This window comes from Scleropages formosus, chromosome 5 (genome assembly GCF_900964775.1).
Source record: "Scleropages formosus chromosome 5, fSclFor1.1, whole genome shotgun sequence".
Taxonomy (NCBI): Eukaryota; Metazoa; Chordata; class Actinopteri; order Osteoglossiformes; family Osteoglossidae; genus Scleropages; species Scleropages formosus.
This window is the reverse complement of record NC_041810.1, coordinates 26,397,832-26,419,795: the sequence shown is the minus strand read 5'-3', so window position 1 is coordinate 26,419,795 and position 21,964 is coordinate 26,397,832. Positions and strand designations below refer to the sequence as shown.

Genomic DNA, 21,964 nt, shown 5'->3' with positions numbered 1-21,964 from the left:
GACTTCACATCGAGATAGACTCCAGACCCCCGCAACCCTGACCGGGACAAGCGGTTCCGAAAATGTATATGTGTGTGTGTGTATGTATTATTACTTAACGTAGTGAATTAGTGAACTTTTAAGAATTGACAAAAATAAGATTATAAACGTTTTTATTTGATTAGTCCCTGAAATATGGGGGGGCTGTTTATTTGTGAGCTGAGAAACAAAGGAAGAGAAGGAAGGCGCTCGGGGCGTCTCTGCGTGACTCTTCTCAGGGTGAAAAACAGAGGCGCCAGGAGGGCGTGAACAAGACGAGCAGGAATGCGGCCGCTTGTTTATTGCTTTATGCTGTACCTCGCTTTACCTTTCTTTACCAATGGCACCACTAAAGTCATACATCCTGTTCTGACACACCTTAGGCCAAATTTCTACTGGACCGGTTTCCCCAATAACACCAACTCAACAACGACAACGACAATGACAATGAAACAACATAAAGAAGTAAATGTAAAAATTTATCACGAAAATTAGTGACCCCCCCCTCGGTTCTGACCCCAGTGGTAAAGGTAAATGCGAGCACCGTGGAGGTGTGGAGGCTTCAAGCAGGCCCTCAAAGGGAGCCCTGTACCAGAGTAAAACCAGCTCTTCAAACGAACAAAGTAAAGAGTGGAACCCAGAGTGTGAGCGTCTTCCCCACACACACACACACACACACACACACACACACACACACACACACACACACACACGCGCGCGCGCACGAAAAACACCAGTTTCCAAAAGAATGTAACTTCATCTGCATTTTTCACGGTGAGATACAAAAAGTGTGTAAGAGCGCCATATACAGGGAGAGCAGCGTTAGTGTCGTGTGTTTCTGTACAAGGCAATTAAGTAGAGCGTTAACTACAATTCAACATAACACTGAGACATAACTGTACACAGAGCTCATCTCATCGGGCACAAGCGACAGAATAATACTGAAGACAAACCATTCTTACGCAGATTTTTATCATTCAGCATTTTTAAACTCTGCATTACAAGAAAAAACCTGCCGAGACTAATATGTTGGCAAAGGGATTAAAAAGCCACTCATGAAAATCAGAAATTATAATCAGGCAAATTATTTATTATTAGAAAAACTGCTGCTGTAAGAACAACCCTCAGAAGAGTGTATGGCAGGCAATGTTTAGAATTACTACGTTTTACCACATAACGTGCATCTCTTTAGCCCTCAGGGTCTGAACATGTTTTCCAGATCTTACTATTAAAAGCGATGAACAACGGCAACGGTGACCCAGTATAATATCTCGCGTATATCCAATATTAACCCTCACGTTCAAGACGACACCTCAACGCTCAGCTGAGATGAGCTGCACTCCTGAGGATGTCGTCCAGGAAGGAGAGCGGTGAGGACAACAATTTGGGGGGACGGGTCGGACGCACGAAGGGGGCCGGCAGATGAAGGCCTCCAGCAGTCAGTTACGGTCATTAGGGACACGGTCCTGGCTACAGTTGTGCCACCATCTGCTTGCGGCACGTGTTGATGATCTGGGACGCTGGAAGACAGGAGGATGCTGGGATCTGGGAAGGAAAAGCATGTGGGACACGAGCTTTAGAATAAAAGGGGGACCCGTGGAGCTCGAAGTGCGCAAAATGCACCGCCCTTCTTGGCCACTAGGGGGCTCCTCCACACTCCAAGAACGAAGAATGCACTGACTACCACTCAGGCGACCCCACGTGTGTGTGTGTGTGTGTGTGTGTGTGTGTGTGCGCGCTTGCTCCACGCACCCTAAGCCTGCACACACTCTGACGGAGAGAAGCATCGAGCGTGTACCCAGAGGTCGTGCCGCCTTTCGACTAGATCAAAACCGCCCTCTGTGGCGCAGGAGAAAGCAGTGAGACAAGCAGGCAGACGGACCGCACGCAGTACGTGGCGGAAGCCGCCTGGCATGTTCAGCGTGGTCAAAACACGGAAAAACGCGCTGAGACTTTAATAGGAATCATGCCCGTCATTCCAGGCCTCGATCGTATCAGGCAGGTTTAGGACCGTTTCACGGTCCACCCATCCGGTTCACGGAGAAGCGGCCCGCCGGTCGTGAAGGCGCTCTGTACAACACACCGTACAGGACAAGGAGGAAGAAAGAAAAAGAAAAACGAAAAATAAAACACTTGCTCAGCAGCTCGACGGTTCAAACCCTCAGATGACATGCTGTCCTTTTCCACGATCCTGCTTGACCGCGGCGAGCTGCCAGCGAACCGCAACCACAAGCCGCCACTTCCGTATATCAGCAGCGACACGAATGCTCCGATCGGCCAGCAGCAGAAAGAGAGCCTGGGGATCCGGCAGCTGCACCGGAGGGACTCGCTGCACTGGAATGCGGTCAAACATGGCCAAAGATTAAGGTGTTGGCTCAGTGAAGCCCATACCTGCTGAAGAGTGTTGTGAGCAGCGTGCGGGGGGGGTCTGCTGAGCTCAGGCCCCCCGGGGACCCTTTAGCCGCTTCTGCCATCAGCGTGAACAAGACGACAGCGGATCCGAGTCTCCTTGTCCTCACACACACACACACACTCAAACACATGTCCTGCTGGAAGCCAGAAGAGGGGCCACTCCCCTCACCCTCTACCCCCCCTAGAGTGTACCACCCATTTGGAGGCAAAGATAAGAGCTCAGCGAGGTGTGGGGGGGCCAAGATTACTGTCCCGAGCACCACCCAGGTGGGCACAGCACTTACAACATCACCTGGCACTCCGAGTGCTGCGAATCCCACCTCCTGACGTTGTGCCCTTGATCGAGGTACTTCAACTCAACCGATACAGTAAAAATTACCCTGTTGCACAAGTGGGTAAGTGAGCGTAAGGCAGTATGTGTGGACTGAACAGTAAAAGTGTGGTGGTGCAGGAGTTGGAGTCCCCAGAAGGTTCTGGTGTTCAGTACTGGTCACAGGCACTGTATGAGACCCCTTTTGGGCCTGAGGACCTGGGTTATGACCCCATGTGGTCTTCCTGACCACTTTATGAGTCACGCAAGCAAAGTGGATGGATGTTTCAAAGCCCCGTCCACGGAGCAGCCTGTGGGCGGTGGGGTGTGCGAGGGACGGACACAGCAGGGCCCCCGGTGACCCGCACGGGCTCACATCTCTTCCTCATCTTACCTTCACCCATGTACCTTTACTCCGTTTACCATAATCCCCTGCACTCCAGGATTTGTTTCAAGGACCAGGCATTAACCACAGAATTCAGAGATTATACTCAATTATATGAAGATTTACACAGCTTTTAAACTGATTTACATGCCTGTTGAATTATGAGCAACGTTAATTCAAGTGAGGCAAACTACCATGGTCTTCGAGTGGCCCGCTGCCTTGACTTGAACGTTTGGGCACCAGGCGAATAGGCGTGGGATGCGTTTCTGATTAGGTGTGTGTTGTAAACAAATGGGCCGGGAGCTGAATGTGAACATGTGTTCAGTGGCCGGGCTGGGCATCCGCGTGCGTGCGTGCGTGTGTCTCCAGGATAAAAGAGGGTGCGGGTGTGAAGGATGGCGGCTGCTCAGCGGGACTTTCGCCACTTCCTGCTCCTGGAGAAAAATGTGTGGAATCCGTTCAGGCATTGTGTGCACCTTCCTGTGCGGGCCATGTGTGTTTGTGTTTGTGTGTTTGTGCGTGTGTGTGTGCGATAAGAGTGCTCGGACACAGCTGCACATGCACATCCAGTCCAACGCCTTCGCGCCGTTATTGTTCGCCCACCTGCCCGTTGACCCTGGGACCCTCCTCAACCATAAATGCTAAGACCGTATCCCAGAATCCCCTTGCGATGCTTCTGCAGGTTTTTAAAATTACGATATATTTTAAGCATGATATACAATTATGATAATATCCCAGAATCTGCTGGTTTTGTTTTTTTAGTTTTATTATTTTAATTATGTGCCAGTGGCACCGACTCAATGGACACAGAATTAAAAAATGAAGAGACTGCAGTAGCAGAACAATCCCAAAGTCTTCAAAGTTAAGAAACGCAACAAAATCTCAATTTTATTGTTATATATTTTTTAAAAGGTCCAGCTGTGTCAAAATCGTGTCTCCGGAGCCCAGCAGCAGAGCTTATTTTCTCTTCCCCTGGTTTGTTTGTTTGTTTTGTCCTAAATAAAACAGGCTCACCCTAATTAGCATGTAGTCTCAGTGTCCCTGCAGGACGTGAACTCGGTGACTGACATCGAACCCTCACAGATCACACTTATTTACACCATTTATCTGACACTTTTATCCAAAGCAACTTACAGTGATGAGGTATTTATAATTATTTACCCATTTATACAGCTGGGCAATCTTTTTTTTTTTTTTACTGGAGCAATGTAAGGTAAGTACCTTGCTCAAGGGTACTACAGCCAGAGGTGAGGCTCAAATCTGCAACCTTTGGGTCTAAAGGCAGCAGCTGTAACCAATATGCTACCAGCTGCCCTTATAATTTTATTGCTTTTATCAGCTTTATAACTGTTTATAAACTATTTTTAAACCGTTTCCCCCCCAAATCTCTTCCAAGCAGCGCGTCTGAACGGCGCTGCGTAAACAATGAAAACCAAGAGGAAATGGAGCGTTTGGGTTTGAAAGCAGCGCTCAGTTCTAATCATTTCTACCCAGAAGTGAGACACTAAAAACGGTTTTATAAACACAGTGTGAGGAGTAAAAACAGAAGCTCAGAGCCACAGGATGGGCTGAACACCCCAGAGAAGGGTTACAAAGCACAAAACACACTGCCGTGCAGGTGTCTCACGAATAGAAAAGATGTGTAATCCTCTCTCCAGCGCACGGCTCCTGGCATGGGGGCTTGGGGAGACACCAGGTACTGAATGGGTCAGGATGACATCACCACATGGACATTCACACACCTTAACCAGATGCACAGGGTGTATCCTGGATGGAACACTTGCCCATCACAGGTCAATCTCAATCTCACTTGCACACAAACACACATGGCCACCAACTGACCTGCAGAAAAGCATCTTTGGATTGTGGGAGGAAACCAGAGCACCCGGAGGAAAGCAGGTGATTGATGGAGAACTGAACCCGCACCGAGTCACACGGATCTATCTTAATTGTCGTTATTCTAGTTGCTCACTGCGTTTCTATCATGTGTCCTGAATAAAAGTGAACCCAGAGGACATGTGAGATTCTGCTGCTTCGTCTTATGTTCAAAACAGCGGCTTTACGCAGAACCGGTGCTAAGCGGTGACAGCTCAGCAGGAGAAAAGAGGGATGAGCGCGACCATAAACCACATCGGCATGCAGTTGCAGTCCGGCATCTGTCCAATCTGTCACAGGAACACACACCGGTTGCTGCTGCCCCGGGAACTGCTCTCCCACCACCGAGACAAGCAGCGAGCCTCTCGAGAGACGGCGACAGGAGAAAACGCTCCAGCACATTGTCTGATAATAGAAATTAAATTAAAGAATCGCGGCGACGAAGTTCAGAAGTACTGATCACATGATGCTAGAGAGAGTGTATGTATGAGACAGAAAGAGTGTTACACAGAGAGTCTTCCTGCTTTCAAAACAACTCTCAAGCCTGAACGCTCACTGGAGCCCTTAGCCCCTGGCCCCACCCTCCCTGATCCCAGCAGCAACTTGGCACGTGTATATGGGGCGCTCTCTCACCACAGGCCAAAGGCAACACCGGGTACAGATATAAAAAAAAAAAAAAAAAAAAAAAAAACGGGACACGTTGGACCCCCGATGGTCTAGAAGCCCATGCGGTCCAACCCTGAAATGGTGACAGCAGAGGGCCCTTGGCAAATTGTATTGCTGTCCATCAGATGTGGAACTGCTCCGCCCACAGCTAAAGTCCCGCCCCTGTCCCAACCGCAGTCACAAGCTCCGTCCCTAGAGGGGAGCGCAGAGAACCAGAATGCATTGCGTTCTTATCTCTGTAGTCGAGGCCGGTGCTCACCAGGAAGCCCCAGGGCAGCTACATAAACAGTCCCAAATTCCTCGCTCCTATTTCTGGTACCACTGGGGACGACCGGGTTTACTGGAGCCCGGCGCTCCCAGGGCACCGACCGGACACACCAGAAACCCTTCTCTGCTTTGCCCCCAGAGCTCCACCGGTGGGACCAGTGGGCGAGGGCAGAGATCTCCAACAGGAAGCAACAAGTTCATTTATTAACCAAGAAAAGCACTTCAAAAGTGTTAGGCTTCTACACACTCTGTGAGGATGGACTCCCACAGACCAGTTCTTCTTGAGACGCCTTCCCCCATACACACACACACACACACACACACACAAAAAGAAAAAAAAAAGAAAGAATTCACACCAGGTACCCACCACACACCTAATGTTGTTAGTCCCTGCCCAGAGACCTGCTACCTGATGACAGCACTGCCCTTACCTGTCTGCCCCCCCATCCCATTGCGCCCCCTGGCCAGCAAACCAGAAGATGCCCAGCGCCTGATGACGTCCCTCGGGCCACAGCATCCCGCTGCAGTCCAGCACCACCGAGATCACCCCACGGCTACTGTGCCCGCCCACAGGCTGCCAAACCCCGCCCCTTTCAAACTCCAGGTGCAGCCAGAGGCACGAGACCATGAGCAAATGCCATACCCCCCCACTGGAGGAAGCGCACGGCTGCCGCCAGTTCCACCCTTTGTTCAGCTGGGGGACGTTGGCCGGTTCGCTCGACCGCCACGTTACAGAAACAAAGGAGCTGCGAGGGGGGAAGAGAGAAAATCACAAGCTCACTTCCAAGTTCCAAGAGCTGCAAGCGGACACAAACAGGGCGAGAGCCACAAAGGGCTGCCTGTGCTCAGCTGAGGGAGTGCTGGGGGGGTAGAGAGAGAAAGCGAGAGAGAGAGAGAGAGAGAGAGAGAGAGACTTGTGGAAGCAGGAAAGCTGTGGCTCAAACCAGCGTCGGCAAAAGTGCACAGTGACAGATTTCACATTTGGCCTTGCGCTAAAAGCAGCTCATAACACCTTTAACGCCCCCATTTCAGAAAATTGCACACGTCTCTCTCACACACACACACACACACACACACACACACACACACACACACACGTGTACACGTTTTTCTTTGAAACAAAGCAAGTCATTAGAGAACTGGAAGGAAAGAGCAAACCCACACGGTCTGGCAGTAGTCACACCACGGCCCTTCGGTGCCAGAGCCATTGAGAGAGCAGCTGCGCTCCGAAAGCGGCTTTCACCACGACACCGGAACGGGACGCGCACAGGAAGTGGGTTTCATTGGCACTTTTGAGGAGCAACAATTCCCACTGTACCCAGAAGGAAAAAGCTGGAGCAACCATCGAGAGTACGAACTGCGGCGAGAGGAACGCAGGGCACCGAGCTGCTGACACAGAGGCCTGGCAGGGCGCCACGGGGCCCGAACCGCAAAAACACCACCTTCTGTCCTGCAAACAAACACGGACGAAAAGCACACAAACGCAGCAACCCCCCCCCGGGAGTGGACAAAACTGCCTTTGGCAGAAGGGGGGAAAAAAAAAAAAAAAAAGAAATGCAAACACTGCGCTCCAAACACGCAGTGTGGGCAGATGCGGTAAACAACACGGTACCTGTAGAAGAAGCAGTTCCAGCAGACTAGAACCCCCATGCAGGTAGAACTTCAGCCAGGAAGGGGCAGAACGTCTTCGACCCGCTTCCCTCCCGCCGTCCTCTGTCGCTTCCCCACTTTCTCAGGTGGCAGAATGAGCGCAGCACTCGGGCATCGTGCCTCCCACGGGGGGGCCACAGGCACAGATGCCGGGGGGGCTCAGTCAGTGTCGCGGTGAGGAGTCACAGCAGCAGCACGGCTCCAGCAGAGGCAAAGTCAAAATAAGTCCAAGTATGCGAGCTGCTCTCTCTCCTTTCCCCCTTGCACCTCCCTCTTGAAAGGCGGGAACACGAAGCTGGCAAACAGGGTAACATAAACAAAGTGGAGACGCTGAGGCCGGAGCAAACGCCGGAGCGCTGGGCTCAGTTAATGGGCGGTGGGTGACGGTCTGGAAAAACCACGACGCCCTGTGCCCCAAAAACGCAGCGAATTATGACAAGGACTGCAGATCGGGGCTGGAAATCTCCTCCGCTGGAATGACACATGCAGGAAGCAGGCAGCAGGGGACGACGCTAATGAGGACACTCAATTATGGCTACTGGCCTCAATAAATGTCTAGCTCTCGAACCCGTGCGACGAACTCGCGCCAAGGGAAGCCTCTTACAGCAGAAATGAGTCGCCCACACACGTCAAACATTAATAGAGCGGAGGGAAGGCGGCCGACCCCTCTATCGGCCCACGATTCCATGGGGGAATAAGCGATGCGGAGCAAACGTTCAACCTACCTGAGAACCAACAGGTCGCTGATTTCAGCTCCGCAAGAGACGGAACTAAATGCCAAAGCAGACCATCTCTCCTGAGAGTAAGAATATCAGTGGTGCAGGTTCGCAGTAAAGACTGTGGTTAAAGATCCACCCCACCCCAGCCAAACAACCACTGGGGCAAGAAACAGAATGCTGCGGCAGTCTGCTGCCAGCTGGCTTGACCAAACACACACAGGTCTATTCTGACAATGACTGAACACAGATTGGCCTTCCACAGCATCATCATCTGTCGACTGTCCACTGATGACATCATTGGAGCTCTTGGTGAGCTTGGTTTGAAGGTGGAGGAGTGGGTGGGGGGGGGGGGGGGGTGGCCATCAGCTGGACCACAAAAATCCTTTCTGCACATCCACCTTGTCTGTTCTGCTTTAACAAGTTTCTATATTACATGTAAACCTAAACTCCTTCTGTTGATGCGGTGGGACTGTCGCTGCGGCCTGATCTCACACGCCGAGAGAAAACATGGTGAAGGAGGATCTGGCTCATTAAAGCCCATTTTGTGTGTGTGTATGTGTGAGAAAGACAGAGATTTACATACCCAGGAACACCGTGTAGCCTGTGTCCCACAGACACCTGTCTTCAGCTACACACCCGTCACTCAGCAGCTCAGCAGTGACTAACAGTTCTTACAGCATCACATCCACATCTACATCTACAGCTCATCCAGCTCGACATTCACTGCAGCAGCAGGTGAGAAGAGCGACAGAAAAGCTCCTGGATGTCACTTCAGCACCCACTGGTCGGGCTGTAAGAACCCATCGAGATGTTCCTTGTGTGCCCCCCAAAAGTCAAAGCCCTCAAAGTGCGTTTTGCCCTGTCATTACAAGCGCAAAGGCGGTCCATAAGCAGTCACACTCGGAGCAAACCAATCAGTCGGCTGAGATACCTGCAGACCAGTCCCTGAGGTCCCGAGGGAGCGAGGCACAGGGCTGTCCCTGGGGCAAACCCAACAGTTTCACCCATCAGACCCCCTCCTGCAGCCTCCCACATCTGGGAGCAGAGCGGGGTCATGACCTACTGGACTGACACAGCATATAAAGTTAACAATCATGTACAACCTGTTCACCCAATAAACTTCACTGCACGTGGTACCATAAACGTGTTTACAGTAAACAGTAAAAGCAAATACCATAATAAACGTGCTGAGGAAAAACGCGTTCGCCCTAATTTGTCTTTTAAAAAAAGACACTGGAAACTGAACATGTTTAATAGACTAATGTTCGACAAAGAGCGCGTAAAAAGGGGTCGCGGATGCTGAGGTGATGTCGGGGGTTCCACCACCCACCCACCCGGGCCAGGCGCATTCACAGTCGAAAAGGGCTTTTAGTATCAGTCCCCGAAAAATACACACCGCCTTTCTTCGTATGAAGAGTCATTCGCACCTGCGACCTGCGCGGTGTTCGGGTGGCTGTAGCACCACGGGGAATCAGTTCGGTCCGATCCAAACTACATCCGGAGCTCGAACCGAAACACCCGCTGCGCCGCGCCGCATGCGATCGACACACACCGGCCGGCACTTTGATCCGCGGGTCCGCTACAAAGTATCGTCCACAGAAGCAGCAGCTACAACATGGGAAGCCGCGCTCGCGCTCCGCCGCGCCCTCTCACACGCGCAGCACGTGCGAACAGCAAAGTACAGTACACGGCGCACGGGGACGGACCCCTTCCCTAATCTCAGCCCGCGCTTTTCACCATCTTTTTACCTGTTCAGTGTGTACGATCCGTTCCTCTTGAACCGCATGGCTGAAGACAGCAGTCTGATCAGGTAATCCAGATTGAAAGAGGGGTGAACACGACGCCCTGTTCTGTTACAGTGAGTTTGTTTGTGTGTGTGTGTATATATATATCAGCGAGGAGGGAGGGAGAGAGAGAGAGAGAGAGAGAGAGGTGGTTTTCCAGGGCTCCGATCCCCCACACTTCCTGACTCGGACTGTTCACATCACCGGCGCGCTGCCCACGAGGAGGTAAGAATCAACACCCCTGCCCCCCCCATCCCTCTCCGCCCCTTTTTGGGGGGGTGCTCAACTGCCTGATATGTGTGATCAGTGGTGCTATGCGGCGAAACACACTGCGCAGACATGGAGCGAAATGGACACATTTCTCCCTTCCTCCGTCCCCCAACTGCGACGTTTTTATTAAAGAGAGAAGGACGGAAGCAATAAAAAAAAAATCAGTTCAGTTCGAGAAGCTCCAAGAAATGTGGTCGAGATGACCACGATGAACGAGGCGATGACCAGGATGACTGTTCATTTGCTGAAATGAAGCCCCATGAGTGGGAGGGTAGAAAAACACTTCACTGCATGCAGACACCACAGACCCCCCCAGTAAGTCAGTACTGCACTAACCAGGTAAACAAGGTTAAAGTCGATATTCTAAATTTAATACTAAGATTTATTTTTAAAAAAAAAAAAAAGTGTAGGAATGACACCCAAAACATGTAATTTACACACACAAAAAAAAAAAACACTTTTACTGTGATGTAAAACATAGGATTTGCATGAAAAAAGAGCCTTAGTGTCAATCACTCATAAGGAAGCACCTGTGAAACAAGGTAAAAGTCCAAAAGTTCACCTGCCTTCTGGGTACGCCAGGGGGCAGTAATTACAGAGGGAACGGGTTCAACAGGTGGGGACGGTCGGACTGAACTGGTCCATCACTCCTACCTGCACCACCATCATGGAAAACCTCACTTTCATTATCACCATTTAGCTGCTTTTGCCAAAAGGAGTTTCTGAGGTCTATCAGTGTGAGGTCCAAACACTAAGCTCCTTACACTGATTTACCCATTTGTAGAGCAGGGTAATTTTTACTATCAATTCATGCTATGTGCCTTGGTTAAGGGTGTTAGAGCAGCAGAGATTCAAACTGCGTCCTTTGATCACTGTGCCACCTACAAAGCCTGTAACTGTACGCAGTCTTACAATTTTTTACTTCAGTACTTCAATCTTAATCTTTGGCAGCACGGTGGCACGAGTAATGCTTCTGTCTCACAGTGCCTCGGTGGTGTGAGAGGACGTGGGTTCAGTCCCTGCTCAGTCTGTGTTGGTTTCCTCTGGGTACTCCGGTTTCCTCCCACAGTCCAAAGACATGCTGTTCAGATTCACCCATAGTGTGTGAGTGACAAAGAGAGTGTGTTCCACTGGTGTATGGATGAGTGACCCATTGTAAGTAGTGTATCCAGCAGTGTAAGTCACCACGGTGAATAAGGTGTGGGGGCTCATAACACTACACAGAGTTTATTGGAAGTCACTTTGGGGAAAAAAGCATCTGCTAAACAAATAAATGTAATTCCTGGGACTTGAACCAAAAACCTTCAACAACTTGCACCTCTCTCACATTCATGCTATCTGCTTATCGCTCCTTTCTGCTGCCCTGCAGCTCCTCTGTGGTGCTCTCAGTAGATTTGGAATACCACGGTAAAGTCCTTGGAGGTAGGCTTGACAGCACAGTACAGGCTCTGGAGCCATGAACCGCAGAAGGCCATTGTAGCAGCACTCATTTTTCATGTACTTTGTGAATTGTTTTCCTACATTATCTTTATTAAATCACTAATGGCCTCTGTTGTCAGTGCCAGATATGTCCTGCCTCCATTGGTCGAGAGGGGAAACGCCCACCTGGGAAGCTCCTCCCAGCCTTTGGCTGCTATAAGAACCAACGGTGCAAAATTTAGCAGCGATCACACGGCGGGGCTGGTGCTCAGGAGCCGCGGGGGGAGGGGAGGTGCTGGTACACTTACCAGGCAAGTTTTCCCTGCACGGCTGCAGGTCACCTGCGCCACCGCCCCTCCACCCCCAACCCCCCAGCTCATTTGCTTACGGTCTTTGTTTATTAACTTGCGTCAGTAAACCATCGAGTCTGATAAGAAGCTGGAAGGATTGCAAATAAATTGAACACAATGCCACCCAGTTTACCTTGAAACAGGATGTCTGCCCCCCCGGCATCCTCCCTCAAACACAGGTCTCTCGGGGAATGCAACTCATCACTTGTTTGCTTGCTGGGTGCGAGAACTTTGCTGCCTTCTGCAATATTTGTCCATTTTAAATATTCATGAACTGGGAGGGGCCTTTGTCTGAGTCAGAGCACCCAGCCGTCCGCGGGGGCTGGTGGCTCCGTTGCGCAAACCGCCCACGGCGGCAGGACGAGAGAACCACCTGTCAATCAATCGACCCACCTATTGCAAAACTTCCAACAGGCCTCGAGTACCAGCGAATGATGTTAAGGATGCCGCGTGTTTGCGAGTGTGAACGCTATGGCTAATGGGCCAGGTGCCCATCTCCTTTAAGTGTCTGCGTTCCTCAGGGCAGGATGGCACTTCGGTGACAAACAAAGTTACCACTACCTGCTTTGCTCTCCCCGGTACCACTTTAGCTGGATAAAATGCTCAAGCAGAATAGCCCTGCCCCCTCCCCTATGCTTTTAATGAAGTGAGTCAAGGGGGGGTGCAGGTGTGTGATGCTGCGGTCCCCTGGCAATCGACAGCGTCCAACTCATGTCTCGTCTCTCCAGGAGAAGCTCCCACACATACAGCTGCTCGGAGCGCCACTGCAAACTAACATTTTATGGCAGCAGGTGGCGCAGTGGTTGGAGCCAGGTTTGAACCCCACATCCTGCTGTAATGCCCTTGATCGAGGTACTTACCCTGAACTGATAGTCAAAAATACCCTGCTGTATAAATGGGTAAATCAGTGTAAGTAGCAGAACGCTACTAAGTGTCTTTGAAGTGTGATAAATGCAAACATAAATAAATGAAACAAATGGACAGGAGAAGAGGAAGGACAAAAAGTGCTCTCTCTGCTCTACACTTGGACGGAACAGCTCCTACTCGGTCCTGGGTTCGTTGCCACCATTTCACCCTCCCTGCCCACGAACGCCGCTTTATGGGCCCAGACGTCCCCATCTTCGTCTTTGCCACTTCCTGTCTGCGTGTCGTCCCACAGGAAATACCAGGGCCAGCGTCATCCAACTGGGCTGAGTCCAGAGGACAGAGCACAAATACCCCAAATCAACTGATAATGAAAGACAAAATAAGCTAATTACCAGAATCGCTTTTCCTGTCACACTGGCAAAGGCCTCTGTTTCTATGGACACAGTGGAAAAACCCATTAGGGAGTATTTTTAGGCTTGAGAACACACCCTCTTGTCTGACCTCATTTACCCAGCATTCCCCGCAGCGCCTGATCGCGCCTCGCTGCCACATTCACAGCGGCGCACGGTCCGCTACCCGCAGCGCCTCCCGCATCGCAAGACGCGACTTCAACAAATTCCAACACCAGGAACCGTTTTTCGAGCAAACGGTTGTCAGCAAGTGTTGGAGTGTCAGTGGTGCGGTGGTCGGGAGGGGAGTGTTTTGGCCCAGACTGCCACCCCACCGTGCGGTGCCTTTTACGCTGAACTCTGGAGCAGAGATGCCGGTGACACCTGCTGGCCCCTAATCGGCATCCTTCTTCCATTCGGACCCACAGACAGTGGCAGCACATGGTCTGCCACGTGGGGGCGCTGCTGAGGGACTCACTGCTGGGAGAGATCATCACCAGAAGTCCACATCCACAGCTTGCAGCTTGTCAGTGAAAACCTGTACTCCACTGCCCTCCAGGAAAGGACTGTTTACACACAGCTCTGGTATCCACAGTAACCGAACCGGAACCGCTAACTCTGCAAGAGAAGCGGCAGCAGAATTTCACATGAGGCGTATTAGTTTAGTTACGAAACAGGAAGCCTAATTAGGTTGAGTTCCATACAGCGTGACTGATTTCAGCCCTCTAGCGCCACCCTGTGGCCAAACACTGCACATCATCCAGAGAGTGGCAGAAGCTTCTGGCACTGTGGCACCCTCTAGCAGTGTCCTATGAGGACACTTCTCTTCACAAGACACGACAGAAGACAGCACAGGACAGGGCACTCTTCCTTACGGAGGAGGGCAACTTACATAACGTGGTGATGTCATCTCACGTTCAGCGGATCCGTTCCTTCGCTGCCGAAATAAACGGGTGCGTAAGAAACCAGAGCGTTAAGGCATCTCTTCTGTGCCCCTCGCCCCCACCATACAACAACTGACGCAACCCCCAAAACTAGCTTTGAACAAAAACAGGCGTCACTTTATTCCCACACTTATTTGATGCTTCTCTCCAAAGCAACTGACGGTGAGAGTCTAGTTATACCGATCTACCTATTTGCACAGTAGTGTAATTTGTGCTCATGTCTTTTTTTAATATCCGCAACTGTGTAAATAAAGAAAACAAGCTGAGCTGACAAACAAGATGACCTTCTATCTGGGAGACTAGTATTAAAACAAAACAAAATTTAAAAAAAATAGTGAAAAAGGGCTGGGTCGCTGCTGTCCCCTAGTGGCCCCACAAACAAGCAATCACAGCCACAAGCCATTGGTCACCGAGGGCGACGGGAGGCACAATGAACGTCAAGGTCCTGCACACAGCCGTGATTAATGACCCAGCAATCGGGCGTCAGCATTCCTGCGTGCGGCGGGTCCACGCGGTGCAAACCCGGGAGAAAGCATGATGGCGATCAGAACCCCAATCCCATCCGATCGCGGTCTTCTGGAACGTGCCGCACAACAATGGCTGCTTTTTAGGAGTTTATTGCACCACCACCCTCTACCTTCGCCGTGAAATCCGCTTTGAAGATCCCTCCGGTCCTTGGCCAACGTGCCAGGAGTTCACTGCCGAGGCCACGCTGCCAAATATGATGCCACACAGCACTGCATCCTGGCGGGGGTGGGGGGACAACTAGGCCGCCTAACCTCTGCGGGGGATGTAAAAGGAACATCTACTGTTCCTTCTTTCAGCCACTCATTTCCGTTCTGTTCGCTAATCCCGGGACGCCTCGACCAGGGGACGAGGAGACCGCGTGCCAGTCAGCGCCGGATTACCGAGGGCATTAGAAAGTGCTCAATTGCTGCTGGGTCCTGCAGCTGTCTGTTACGTAACGGTCACATGGCACGCGATGCACCGCTCTCCGCCCCACCGACCATCGAGCAGCACTGCACGGTCAGTCTTGTGCCCCTGATGCAGCCGAAGCAGAGATGGGGTACTTTTAGACGGCTTTAACAGGGCAGCTGTCATGGTTTGGCAAACATGTTCTGTTTTACGTGATTCGATTAACCGCTGCGGGATGTGACCGAGAGCCTGTCCTCTTGTGGAACCAGGCGTGGCTGTTCGAAGCCCTGCTGTGGGCCCTCGCCATGTCCTCCCTATGATTGGCGCACTCTGCCGTCCCAGCATGCACCCTCAAGCAGACCCATCCCTGCACACACTTCTCACATCCCCCAGAATGCTGGGTGAATGGACCCAGCAGGTGAATGAGCCCGACCAGAGCACCTGCACGGGGCACCGCTCATGTGAAGCGGGAACACCTGTGAACGTCCTTCAAGGGTCCGTGCTTTTCGACCTTACCCCCTCGGCTGAGATGACCGCATTCAGCTCTTGTACATGCAACGGCGAACCGCCCTCAACTCACTGCCCCTTTGTTCACCTCACATCTAGGCGTGTGTCGCTTTCACATCCAATGATACTTAAACACACAGAGAAACGCCTCACACCGAGCGAAAGTGCGTGCGCGTGCACACACACACATTCGCACGCTAATGGGCCCGCTCCCTCAGGAAGTGGCCGGGATTAGTCAGCTCCGGTGTCGAACCCACAGCAAGGTGGGGGAGGAGGAAGTGAGAGAGACACACGGCCAGACCGCAACCCCCCCCAGCACACAGTCCAGGCTCCACCTCCACCCCACCCCCCCCACAGAAACACAGCAGTCGGGTGGCTCTGCTGCACCTGATGTTACAGAGTAACAGAGGAAATGCCGAACGGCCGCAATCCAGCAACCGCCTGGCGACGAAGCCCAGCTATAGTGTCTCCGGGGAAAGACGCTTGGGGTCCCCTGGGATGCTGCTCTGTCTCTTACAGGCATCAGCAAAAGGGTGTAAAACACACAATACTCACACTGACATCCTTAACCACTGAGGTACCAGGGTGAAAACCCTTGTCCATCACAGTGGTGAAAACTCAGTCCTCTCACTGAGTTATTTATTCTTTCATTTAACTCATCCCCCCCCCGCCCCCAACAGAAATTACAACGTGGGCTTTGGATGGCAAGGTAATGTTTACTGTGTCAATTCACGGCACTACGGCAGGAGGTGGGATTTGAACCCAGCTACAACCACTGCGCCACCCGCTGACTTTCGGACGTGACCCTCGAGCCACCAGAGAAAGAAAAAGCAGGAAGTGGGCTGTCCCTTTGATTCAGAGCTCTTGCACCAGTGACCCGGGATGACCCTGGAGCACTAATGACATTCAGGGGTCAAAAGGCCTGTCTGTACTAAGGGCCCTGTCTTGGGGGCAGAGCTACTGGCATTCGCTCACAGCTATTATGCGTGGGGGGGGGGGGCCAGAGCTCTGGACCAGAGATGCTCTGTGGGAAATATCAGCAGTGAATGGTGAAGGGTGGCTGACTACACACGCTCAACAAAAACAGCCTGTGGTGATGGGTTTGGGCCCAAAGGAACAAGCACTTGTCCCATACACACACACCAAATACCTTTTTGTCCTCACTGAGAAGATACACTGGTACAGGTTGTACCGCAGTACTGGGACCAAAAGAGAGGAAGGGGTCAGGACAAGCACCAGATTCTCCACTTGCACGAACACCCAGGATGGGTTCGCATCGTCTCGCACCGCTTACCCAGGTATCTGGGGTTTAATGATCCCACTCCTACTCCCAGAGCCCTGGGACATCCTGCTGTCTCCGTGCATTTGGGCATCTGGGTTCGCGACTCAGTCTCAGACAAGCAGTAATGATTGGAGGGTAGAGGTCAAGGTGGGCGGGGCCGGCGGGCCCTCATCCTTGCAACGCTACAATGTTTAAAAGAAACCAGCTGAAAGGAAGCTGAGCTGTTCTGGAGGCCTGGTGCTGCTATCAGACAATCCAGGGTTCAACAGGACCCGGGGGGTGGGGGGGGTGGGTGTTTACTATCGAGTTGCTTCCAAAATACTTGGAACTTGTGGGTGATACTAGATCAATCCATTCCATGGGCTGCCTGCCGATTAGAAACACATCCGTCCACTTCGCTTTCAACTTATGAAGCTGGCCGGGGAGACCGCATGGGGTTGTGGGGTCAGAAAAACCTTCTGGAGAGGTTCAAAGCCGTACACCGTCACACTTTTAGTATTATTAAGTCCGAACTAATTTAGTGTTAAGCTACCGACACTGATGTAGTCAGTTACACAGCAGGGTACTTTTTACTGTATCAGTTCAGGGTAAGCACCTTAATCAAGGGTACGACAGCAGGAGGTGGGATTCGAACCTCGCTCCTTCAAGGCAACAGCTTTAACCGCTGCACCACTTGCTGTTCTTTTGATTGTAAGATAACATGTAGGACAGTGCTGGGTGTTGTAAGGGTACAGTAGGAGGGAGAGGGTGGAGTCAGAGAACAGAACCTGCGTGTCAGTGGATCTGCGTAGCCACACGGTCTGCTGCTTGCCCAAACTAGCCCAGGAATAAACACACTGACACACACGCCCTGAAATACAGTCACACAGACCACACACAGCCCCTCACACACTAGCTCCCTCATATATATCTTTTTTTTTTAAAAAACAAAAAGAAAATAAAAAGATTTGAAACAAACAGAACTGATCACGTGCACAGTTCCTGTGGGACTCAGACCTAGAACCTTTGGGTCAAAACTGGCTTTGGACACCCAAGGACTCCACCAGCTGCAGCCAGACGAACTTGTAAGACGAGTCCAGGGAGAAATGGCATCCATCCAGATGAAATGTCGCGGATCCAACGAACCGGCAGATGGGCGGAAGGCGAGGAGGAGAGGAAGCTAAGGTGCCCTTTCTCACAGACAGGAAGTGGCAGGACCATGTAGCTCGGCGCTCAGGAAGGGTTTGCGTCAAAAGTTTAAAGGAAGCCAATTAAAGCCCAACAAAGGCGTTTGTGACCATGCAGACCAGTGGACACGGCTCAGCGACCGCCTCCCATCCTTCAAAAGACGCCTTTTGTCTGCTCTCCTCCGCTGATCGCAAACCGCAGGGCCAAACCTGGGTGCGGCGTGGGCGGGGAAGGGTGGGGTTGCAAGGCTAAACCGGCTACAGCAGGTTGACACAACCTGAGAGATAGTGGATAGTTTCACACACAGCGCTCTCTCACACTCACACTTACCATGCAGCCACGCCATCCTGCTGCAGACCTGCACCAGAACCTGTCCCTATGCTCTTTACTATCTTAGTTGTGTGTCCATTTAAAAACACACACACACACACACACACACACACACACACACACACACACACACACACACACACACACACACACACGACCATCAGAAATGCACATTACACACTTTGCTGTTGTCTTAGTGCCTGTCAGTAAGGATGCTGGCTGTCTCGGTGTGGGACCTGGTGGTTCACGTCAGTAGAGTACACCCCATGACCCAAGTGAGTTCACCCTTTGTCCACATCACCAATGCTGGCCCCGCCCCTTGACCTTAGCCAACCCATTGTAGTGATGACTGCACTATAACTGCGGTTCATCCACATGCTGTGCTCTAGCTGACATATCATTGAGGTCTGTTAACAAGCAACGGCACCAGCAGCCCTCAAACCCGATCCGTTCGCAGGAGCAAAGCTCATGTTTACCCGTGCTCTTTGCCCTAGTTGAAAGGCCTGTCGAACCCATCCCAGGGCCTGCTGCCGGTGCTCTGCTGATATCTCTAAGGTAAACAGGTCGTTGGCCCAGGGCCTCTACTCAAACAAAATGTGCTGACTGTTTATCCCCACGTTTCACAGCACTGTGGAGGCCAAGGTGGGGTCATCCAGTGCCTGCTGGTGGCATCAGGGTCATGGGAGCAGCTACACGTGAGCCCCATGCAAGTAGCTCCTACGGAATCATATTCTGCTTGTAAAAATTTTAAATTATTCATATCCATGGGATGCCGCTTTGGACTATGGCAGCTGTTCAAGGAGGATAGGACCCATGCCATTCACCAAGCTGAAAGGAGGGTAGTACCCTCCCCTCAACAACAAACATAAAATAACGTGAAAAAAGTGAGACAGTTCATCTCAAATTGTACTTCTCATGATGCCTCATAAACCTGTCACCTGGTTTTAGAAAGACACCCTGGCTTCCAATGGGTTGCTGCTGTAGCCCGAGAAAATACTGCATAAGCGTGCGAACGCGCGCGCACACACACACACCTCTGGCTGCCCTAACAACGCCCTTCAGCACCACAAGAGCATTCTCTACGCATAATTATCCCACTTTCCACCAAGTTAACCAAATGTCTTCAGAAGGATTATCTAACAACAAGTCACGAGCGTTTAGAGATGGAGGAAGGACTGACAGGGTTGGCCGACGACAGCCCGGTGTGTAGGATGGCTCAAGGGGGTGGGGACAAAAACAGTGTGGAGTAGTAGCACTCGTAGTTCACGCATTCCAACTTCACTTTCAGTAAGCCAGGCGACCTTTCTCCTTTACGCAGTGCCTAGAAAGAGCTCAGAGCAAGAAACGGATTGTGGCGATGACCGTAAGCGAGGTTAGATTTGAATGTATCAGCACAACACTGAATGCAGTCTGTGAACCCGAAATAAAAATGTTTCAGCAGCTTCTGTTTTTACACAATTACTGTATCTTGGTAGTGCGTTAACACCAAAGTACCGCTGGATAAAAATGAAAGAGCTGCCACGTGGGGGTCTGAAAATAACTGAAGGGAGGGAGGTGGTCGAGGAGCGAGGAATTTCGGGAAAACACATCTTACATAACAGTGTTAAATAAGTTGGGCTGAGTGCGGAAGAGGCTGAAAGACCAGGCAACGCAGAGCGACATCGCGCCGAGGACCGGTCGGCCGAAACGGCGAGCCGCTCAACAGAAACGGCCCCCGGGGGACCCGAAAACCCATCCATCCTCCCTAATCATCTTTTAAATGACGATGTTGAACTCCCTTCTGGAGTCCAGGTCACAGCTGCGATCCGCTGCCCCTGCAGTTCGGAACTGACCGAGGACCGAGCTGGTACACAGTCGCAGCCCTTTCAGACAGACTCTGGACCAGGGACAGGAGCAAATAGTTCACACTTCCAGCTGTGTGTGTGTGGGGGACATTGTGTCCACAATAAGAACAAGCATCATGGTCATTAGTAACCGCTTGTCTAATGCGGGGTTGTGAGGTACCAGTGCTACCCGGTACAGCACCATGCCACCCTAAGAGAACAAGCACTACCTTGGTGCTTGCAGAAACACATCCAGGTGTGCGTCCCCATCCATCCACCCTGCATTCAGTGGGACTGATGTGGTGCTAAGGGAGGCAGGAGGGGGATGGGGTCGCGGGTTCTCATTTTCACCGCTGCAGTTGGTTTGCATTCCTCCCAGTGCGGATTGTTGCCTTCGCTCCACTTACTGTAAGGCACGGGATGAGGTGGGCGAGGTGGGGGCGCGCAGCGCAACGTGAACCCAACAGCCCTCCGGGGCGGCACCTTCCTCCAGCACAGCTTCCCATCTCACGCCACCAGCAGCTCCAAGGAGACAGCCAGGATATGAAAATCCCACTTATCCTCCCAAGGCTAAGTGTCAGGGAAACAGCCCTGGAAATTGTAGGGCCCTACAGGGACACACAAGCCAGTGACATTTTTCCTTTTTTAAATTTAGATGGGGGGTAGACACACAGGACCGATCCATCATTCAAAAGCAGGGATTAAACATCTGTCGCCTGAGCCTCTCTGCACAAACACAAAAAGACACATCTGGAGCAGCAGGCCCCTCACAGACCCCCAGCGGTGGATGCAGTCATCAGTCCTTGAGCACCTCAACCCTGCCTGGACACGCATCGCACAACAGCCCCTTCTCACCCTTCCCCAACAAGAGAAACAAAACGACAAAGGGTAAACGTACGCCTCTGGTGCACCAACTAATCGCAAGCAAACGTTTGAGATTCACTTTCCAGCTGCATTTAAATGCTTTCATGCAATTAGCTGCTGCATCTCTTTTTTTTTTTTTTTAAAGACAGATTACTCGGTTTGGAGACAGGAAGTCCCTCGCGGTCCGACAATTGAATCCAGGAAGCTGGGACGGGTGAAGGGGGTGGGAAAGAGATTGTCTGCCTCGTGGGGCCTGACGCATTTCCATCGTTTTGTGTTCGCAAGCTCGGAACACCTGACTTAACACACATACACCTGCAAAGCGTTCGCTGTACAATTGGTTAACCTAAACTATTGGGGGGGTAAAGGATAGCTGGCTTGTTTTCGGTATAGCGGTGCCTATAAGCACAGGTCACCTGCAGGCAACGCACATAAATAGCAGCGCTGCCAAAACACCCACCTGTGATGGGGGGGGCAGCATGAAATGATACATTTCAAAATCCTTGTTTCGTCTTCATTCAAACTAGTTCCAAACTCTGCTATGCTGCACGAGACTCATCCCGACCAAGCAGAGACTATTTCAATGTTCATTTTCATGCAAGACAAGTCCACCGCGAGTAAAATGCACTGTAAAAACACACACCGTCTCCCATCGAAAAATCCCAGCATGCAGCGGGTTTGTAACACACTAACCTGTGCCTTCCGGTAAATGAGCTCTCGAAACAAAGCTGCTGAAGAGTTCATCTGAAAA

The 21,964-nt window shown here is 51.4% G+C and overlaps 1 protein-coding gene across 3 annotated transcripts in view; it reads right to left on the bottom strand.

Annotated features, from left to right (window-relative positions):
* mob2a (MOB kinase activator 2a) overlaps positions 1-21,964 on the bottom strand; it is a 36,779-nt gene that overhangs the window by 11,317 nt on the left and 3,498 nt on the right. Inside the window, exon 1 of one of the 3 annotated variants that reach the window (XM_018765648.2) lies at positions 7,546-7,829. The exons of 1 other annotated variant lie outside the window; for it this stretch is intronic. In XM_018765648.2, coding sequence (XP_018621164.1) covers positions 7,546-7,583 — 38 coding nt within the window. In that variant the 5' untranslated portion in view covers positions 7,584-7,829. Of the gene's footprint in view, positions 1-2,409; positions 2,528-7,545; positions 7,830-21,964 lie in introns of those variants that run through there. One more of the 3 variants, XM_018765647.2, reaches the window with a different exon arrangement.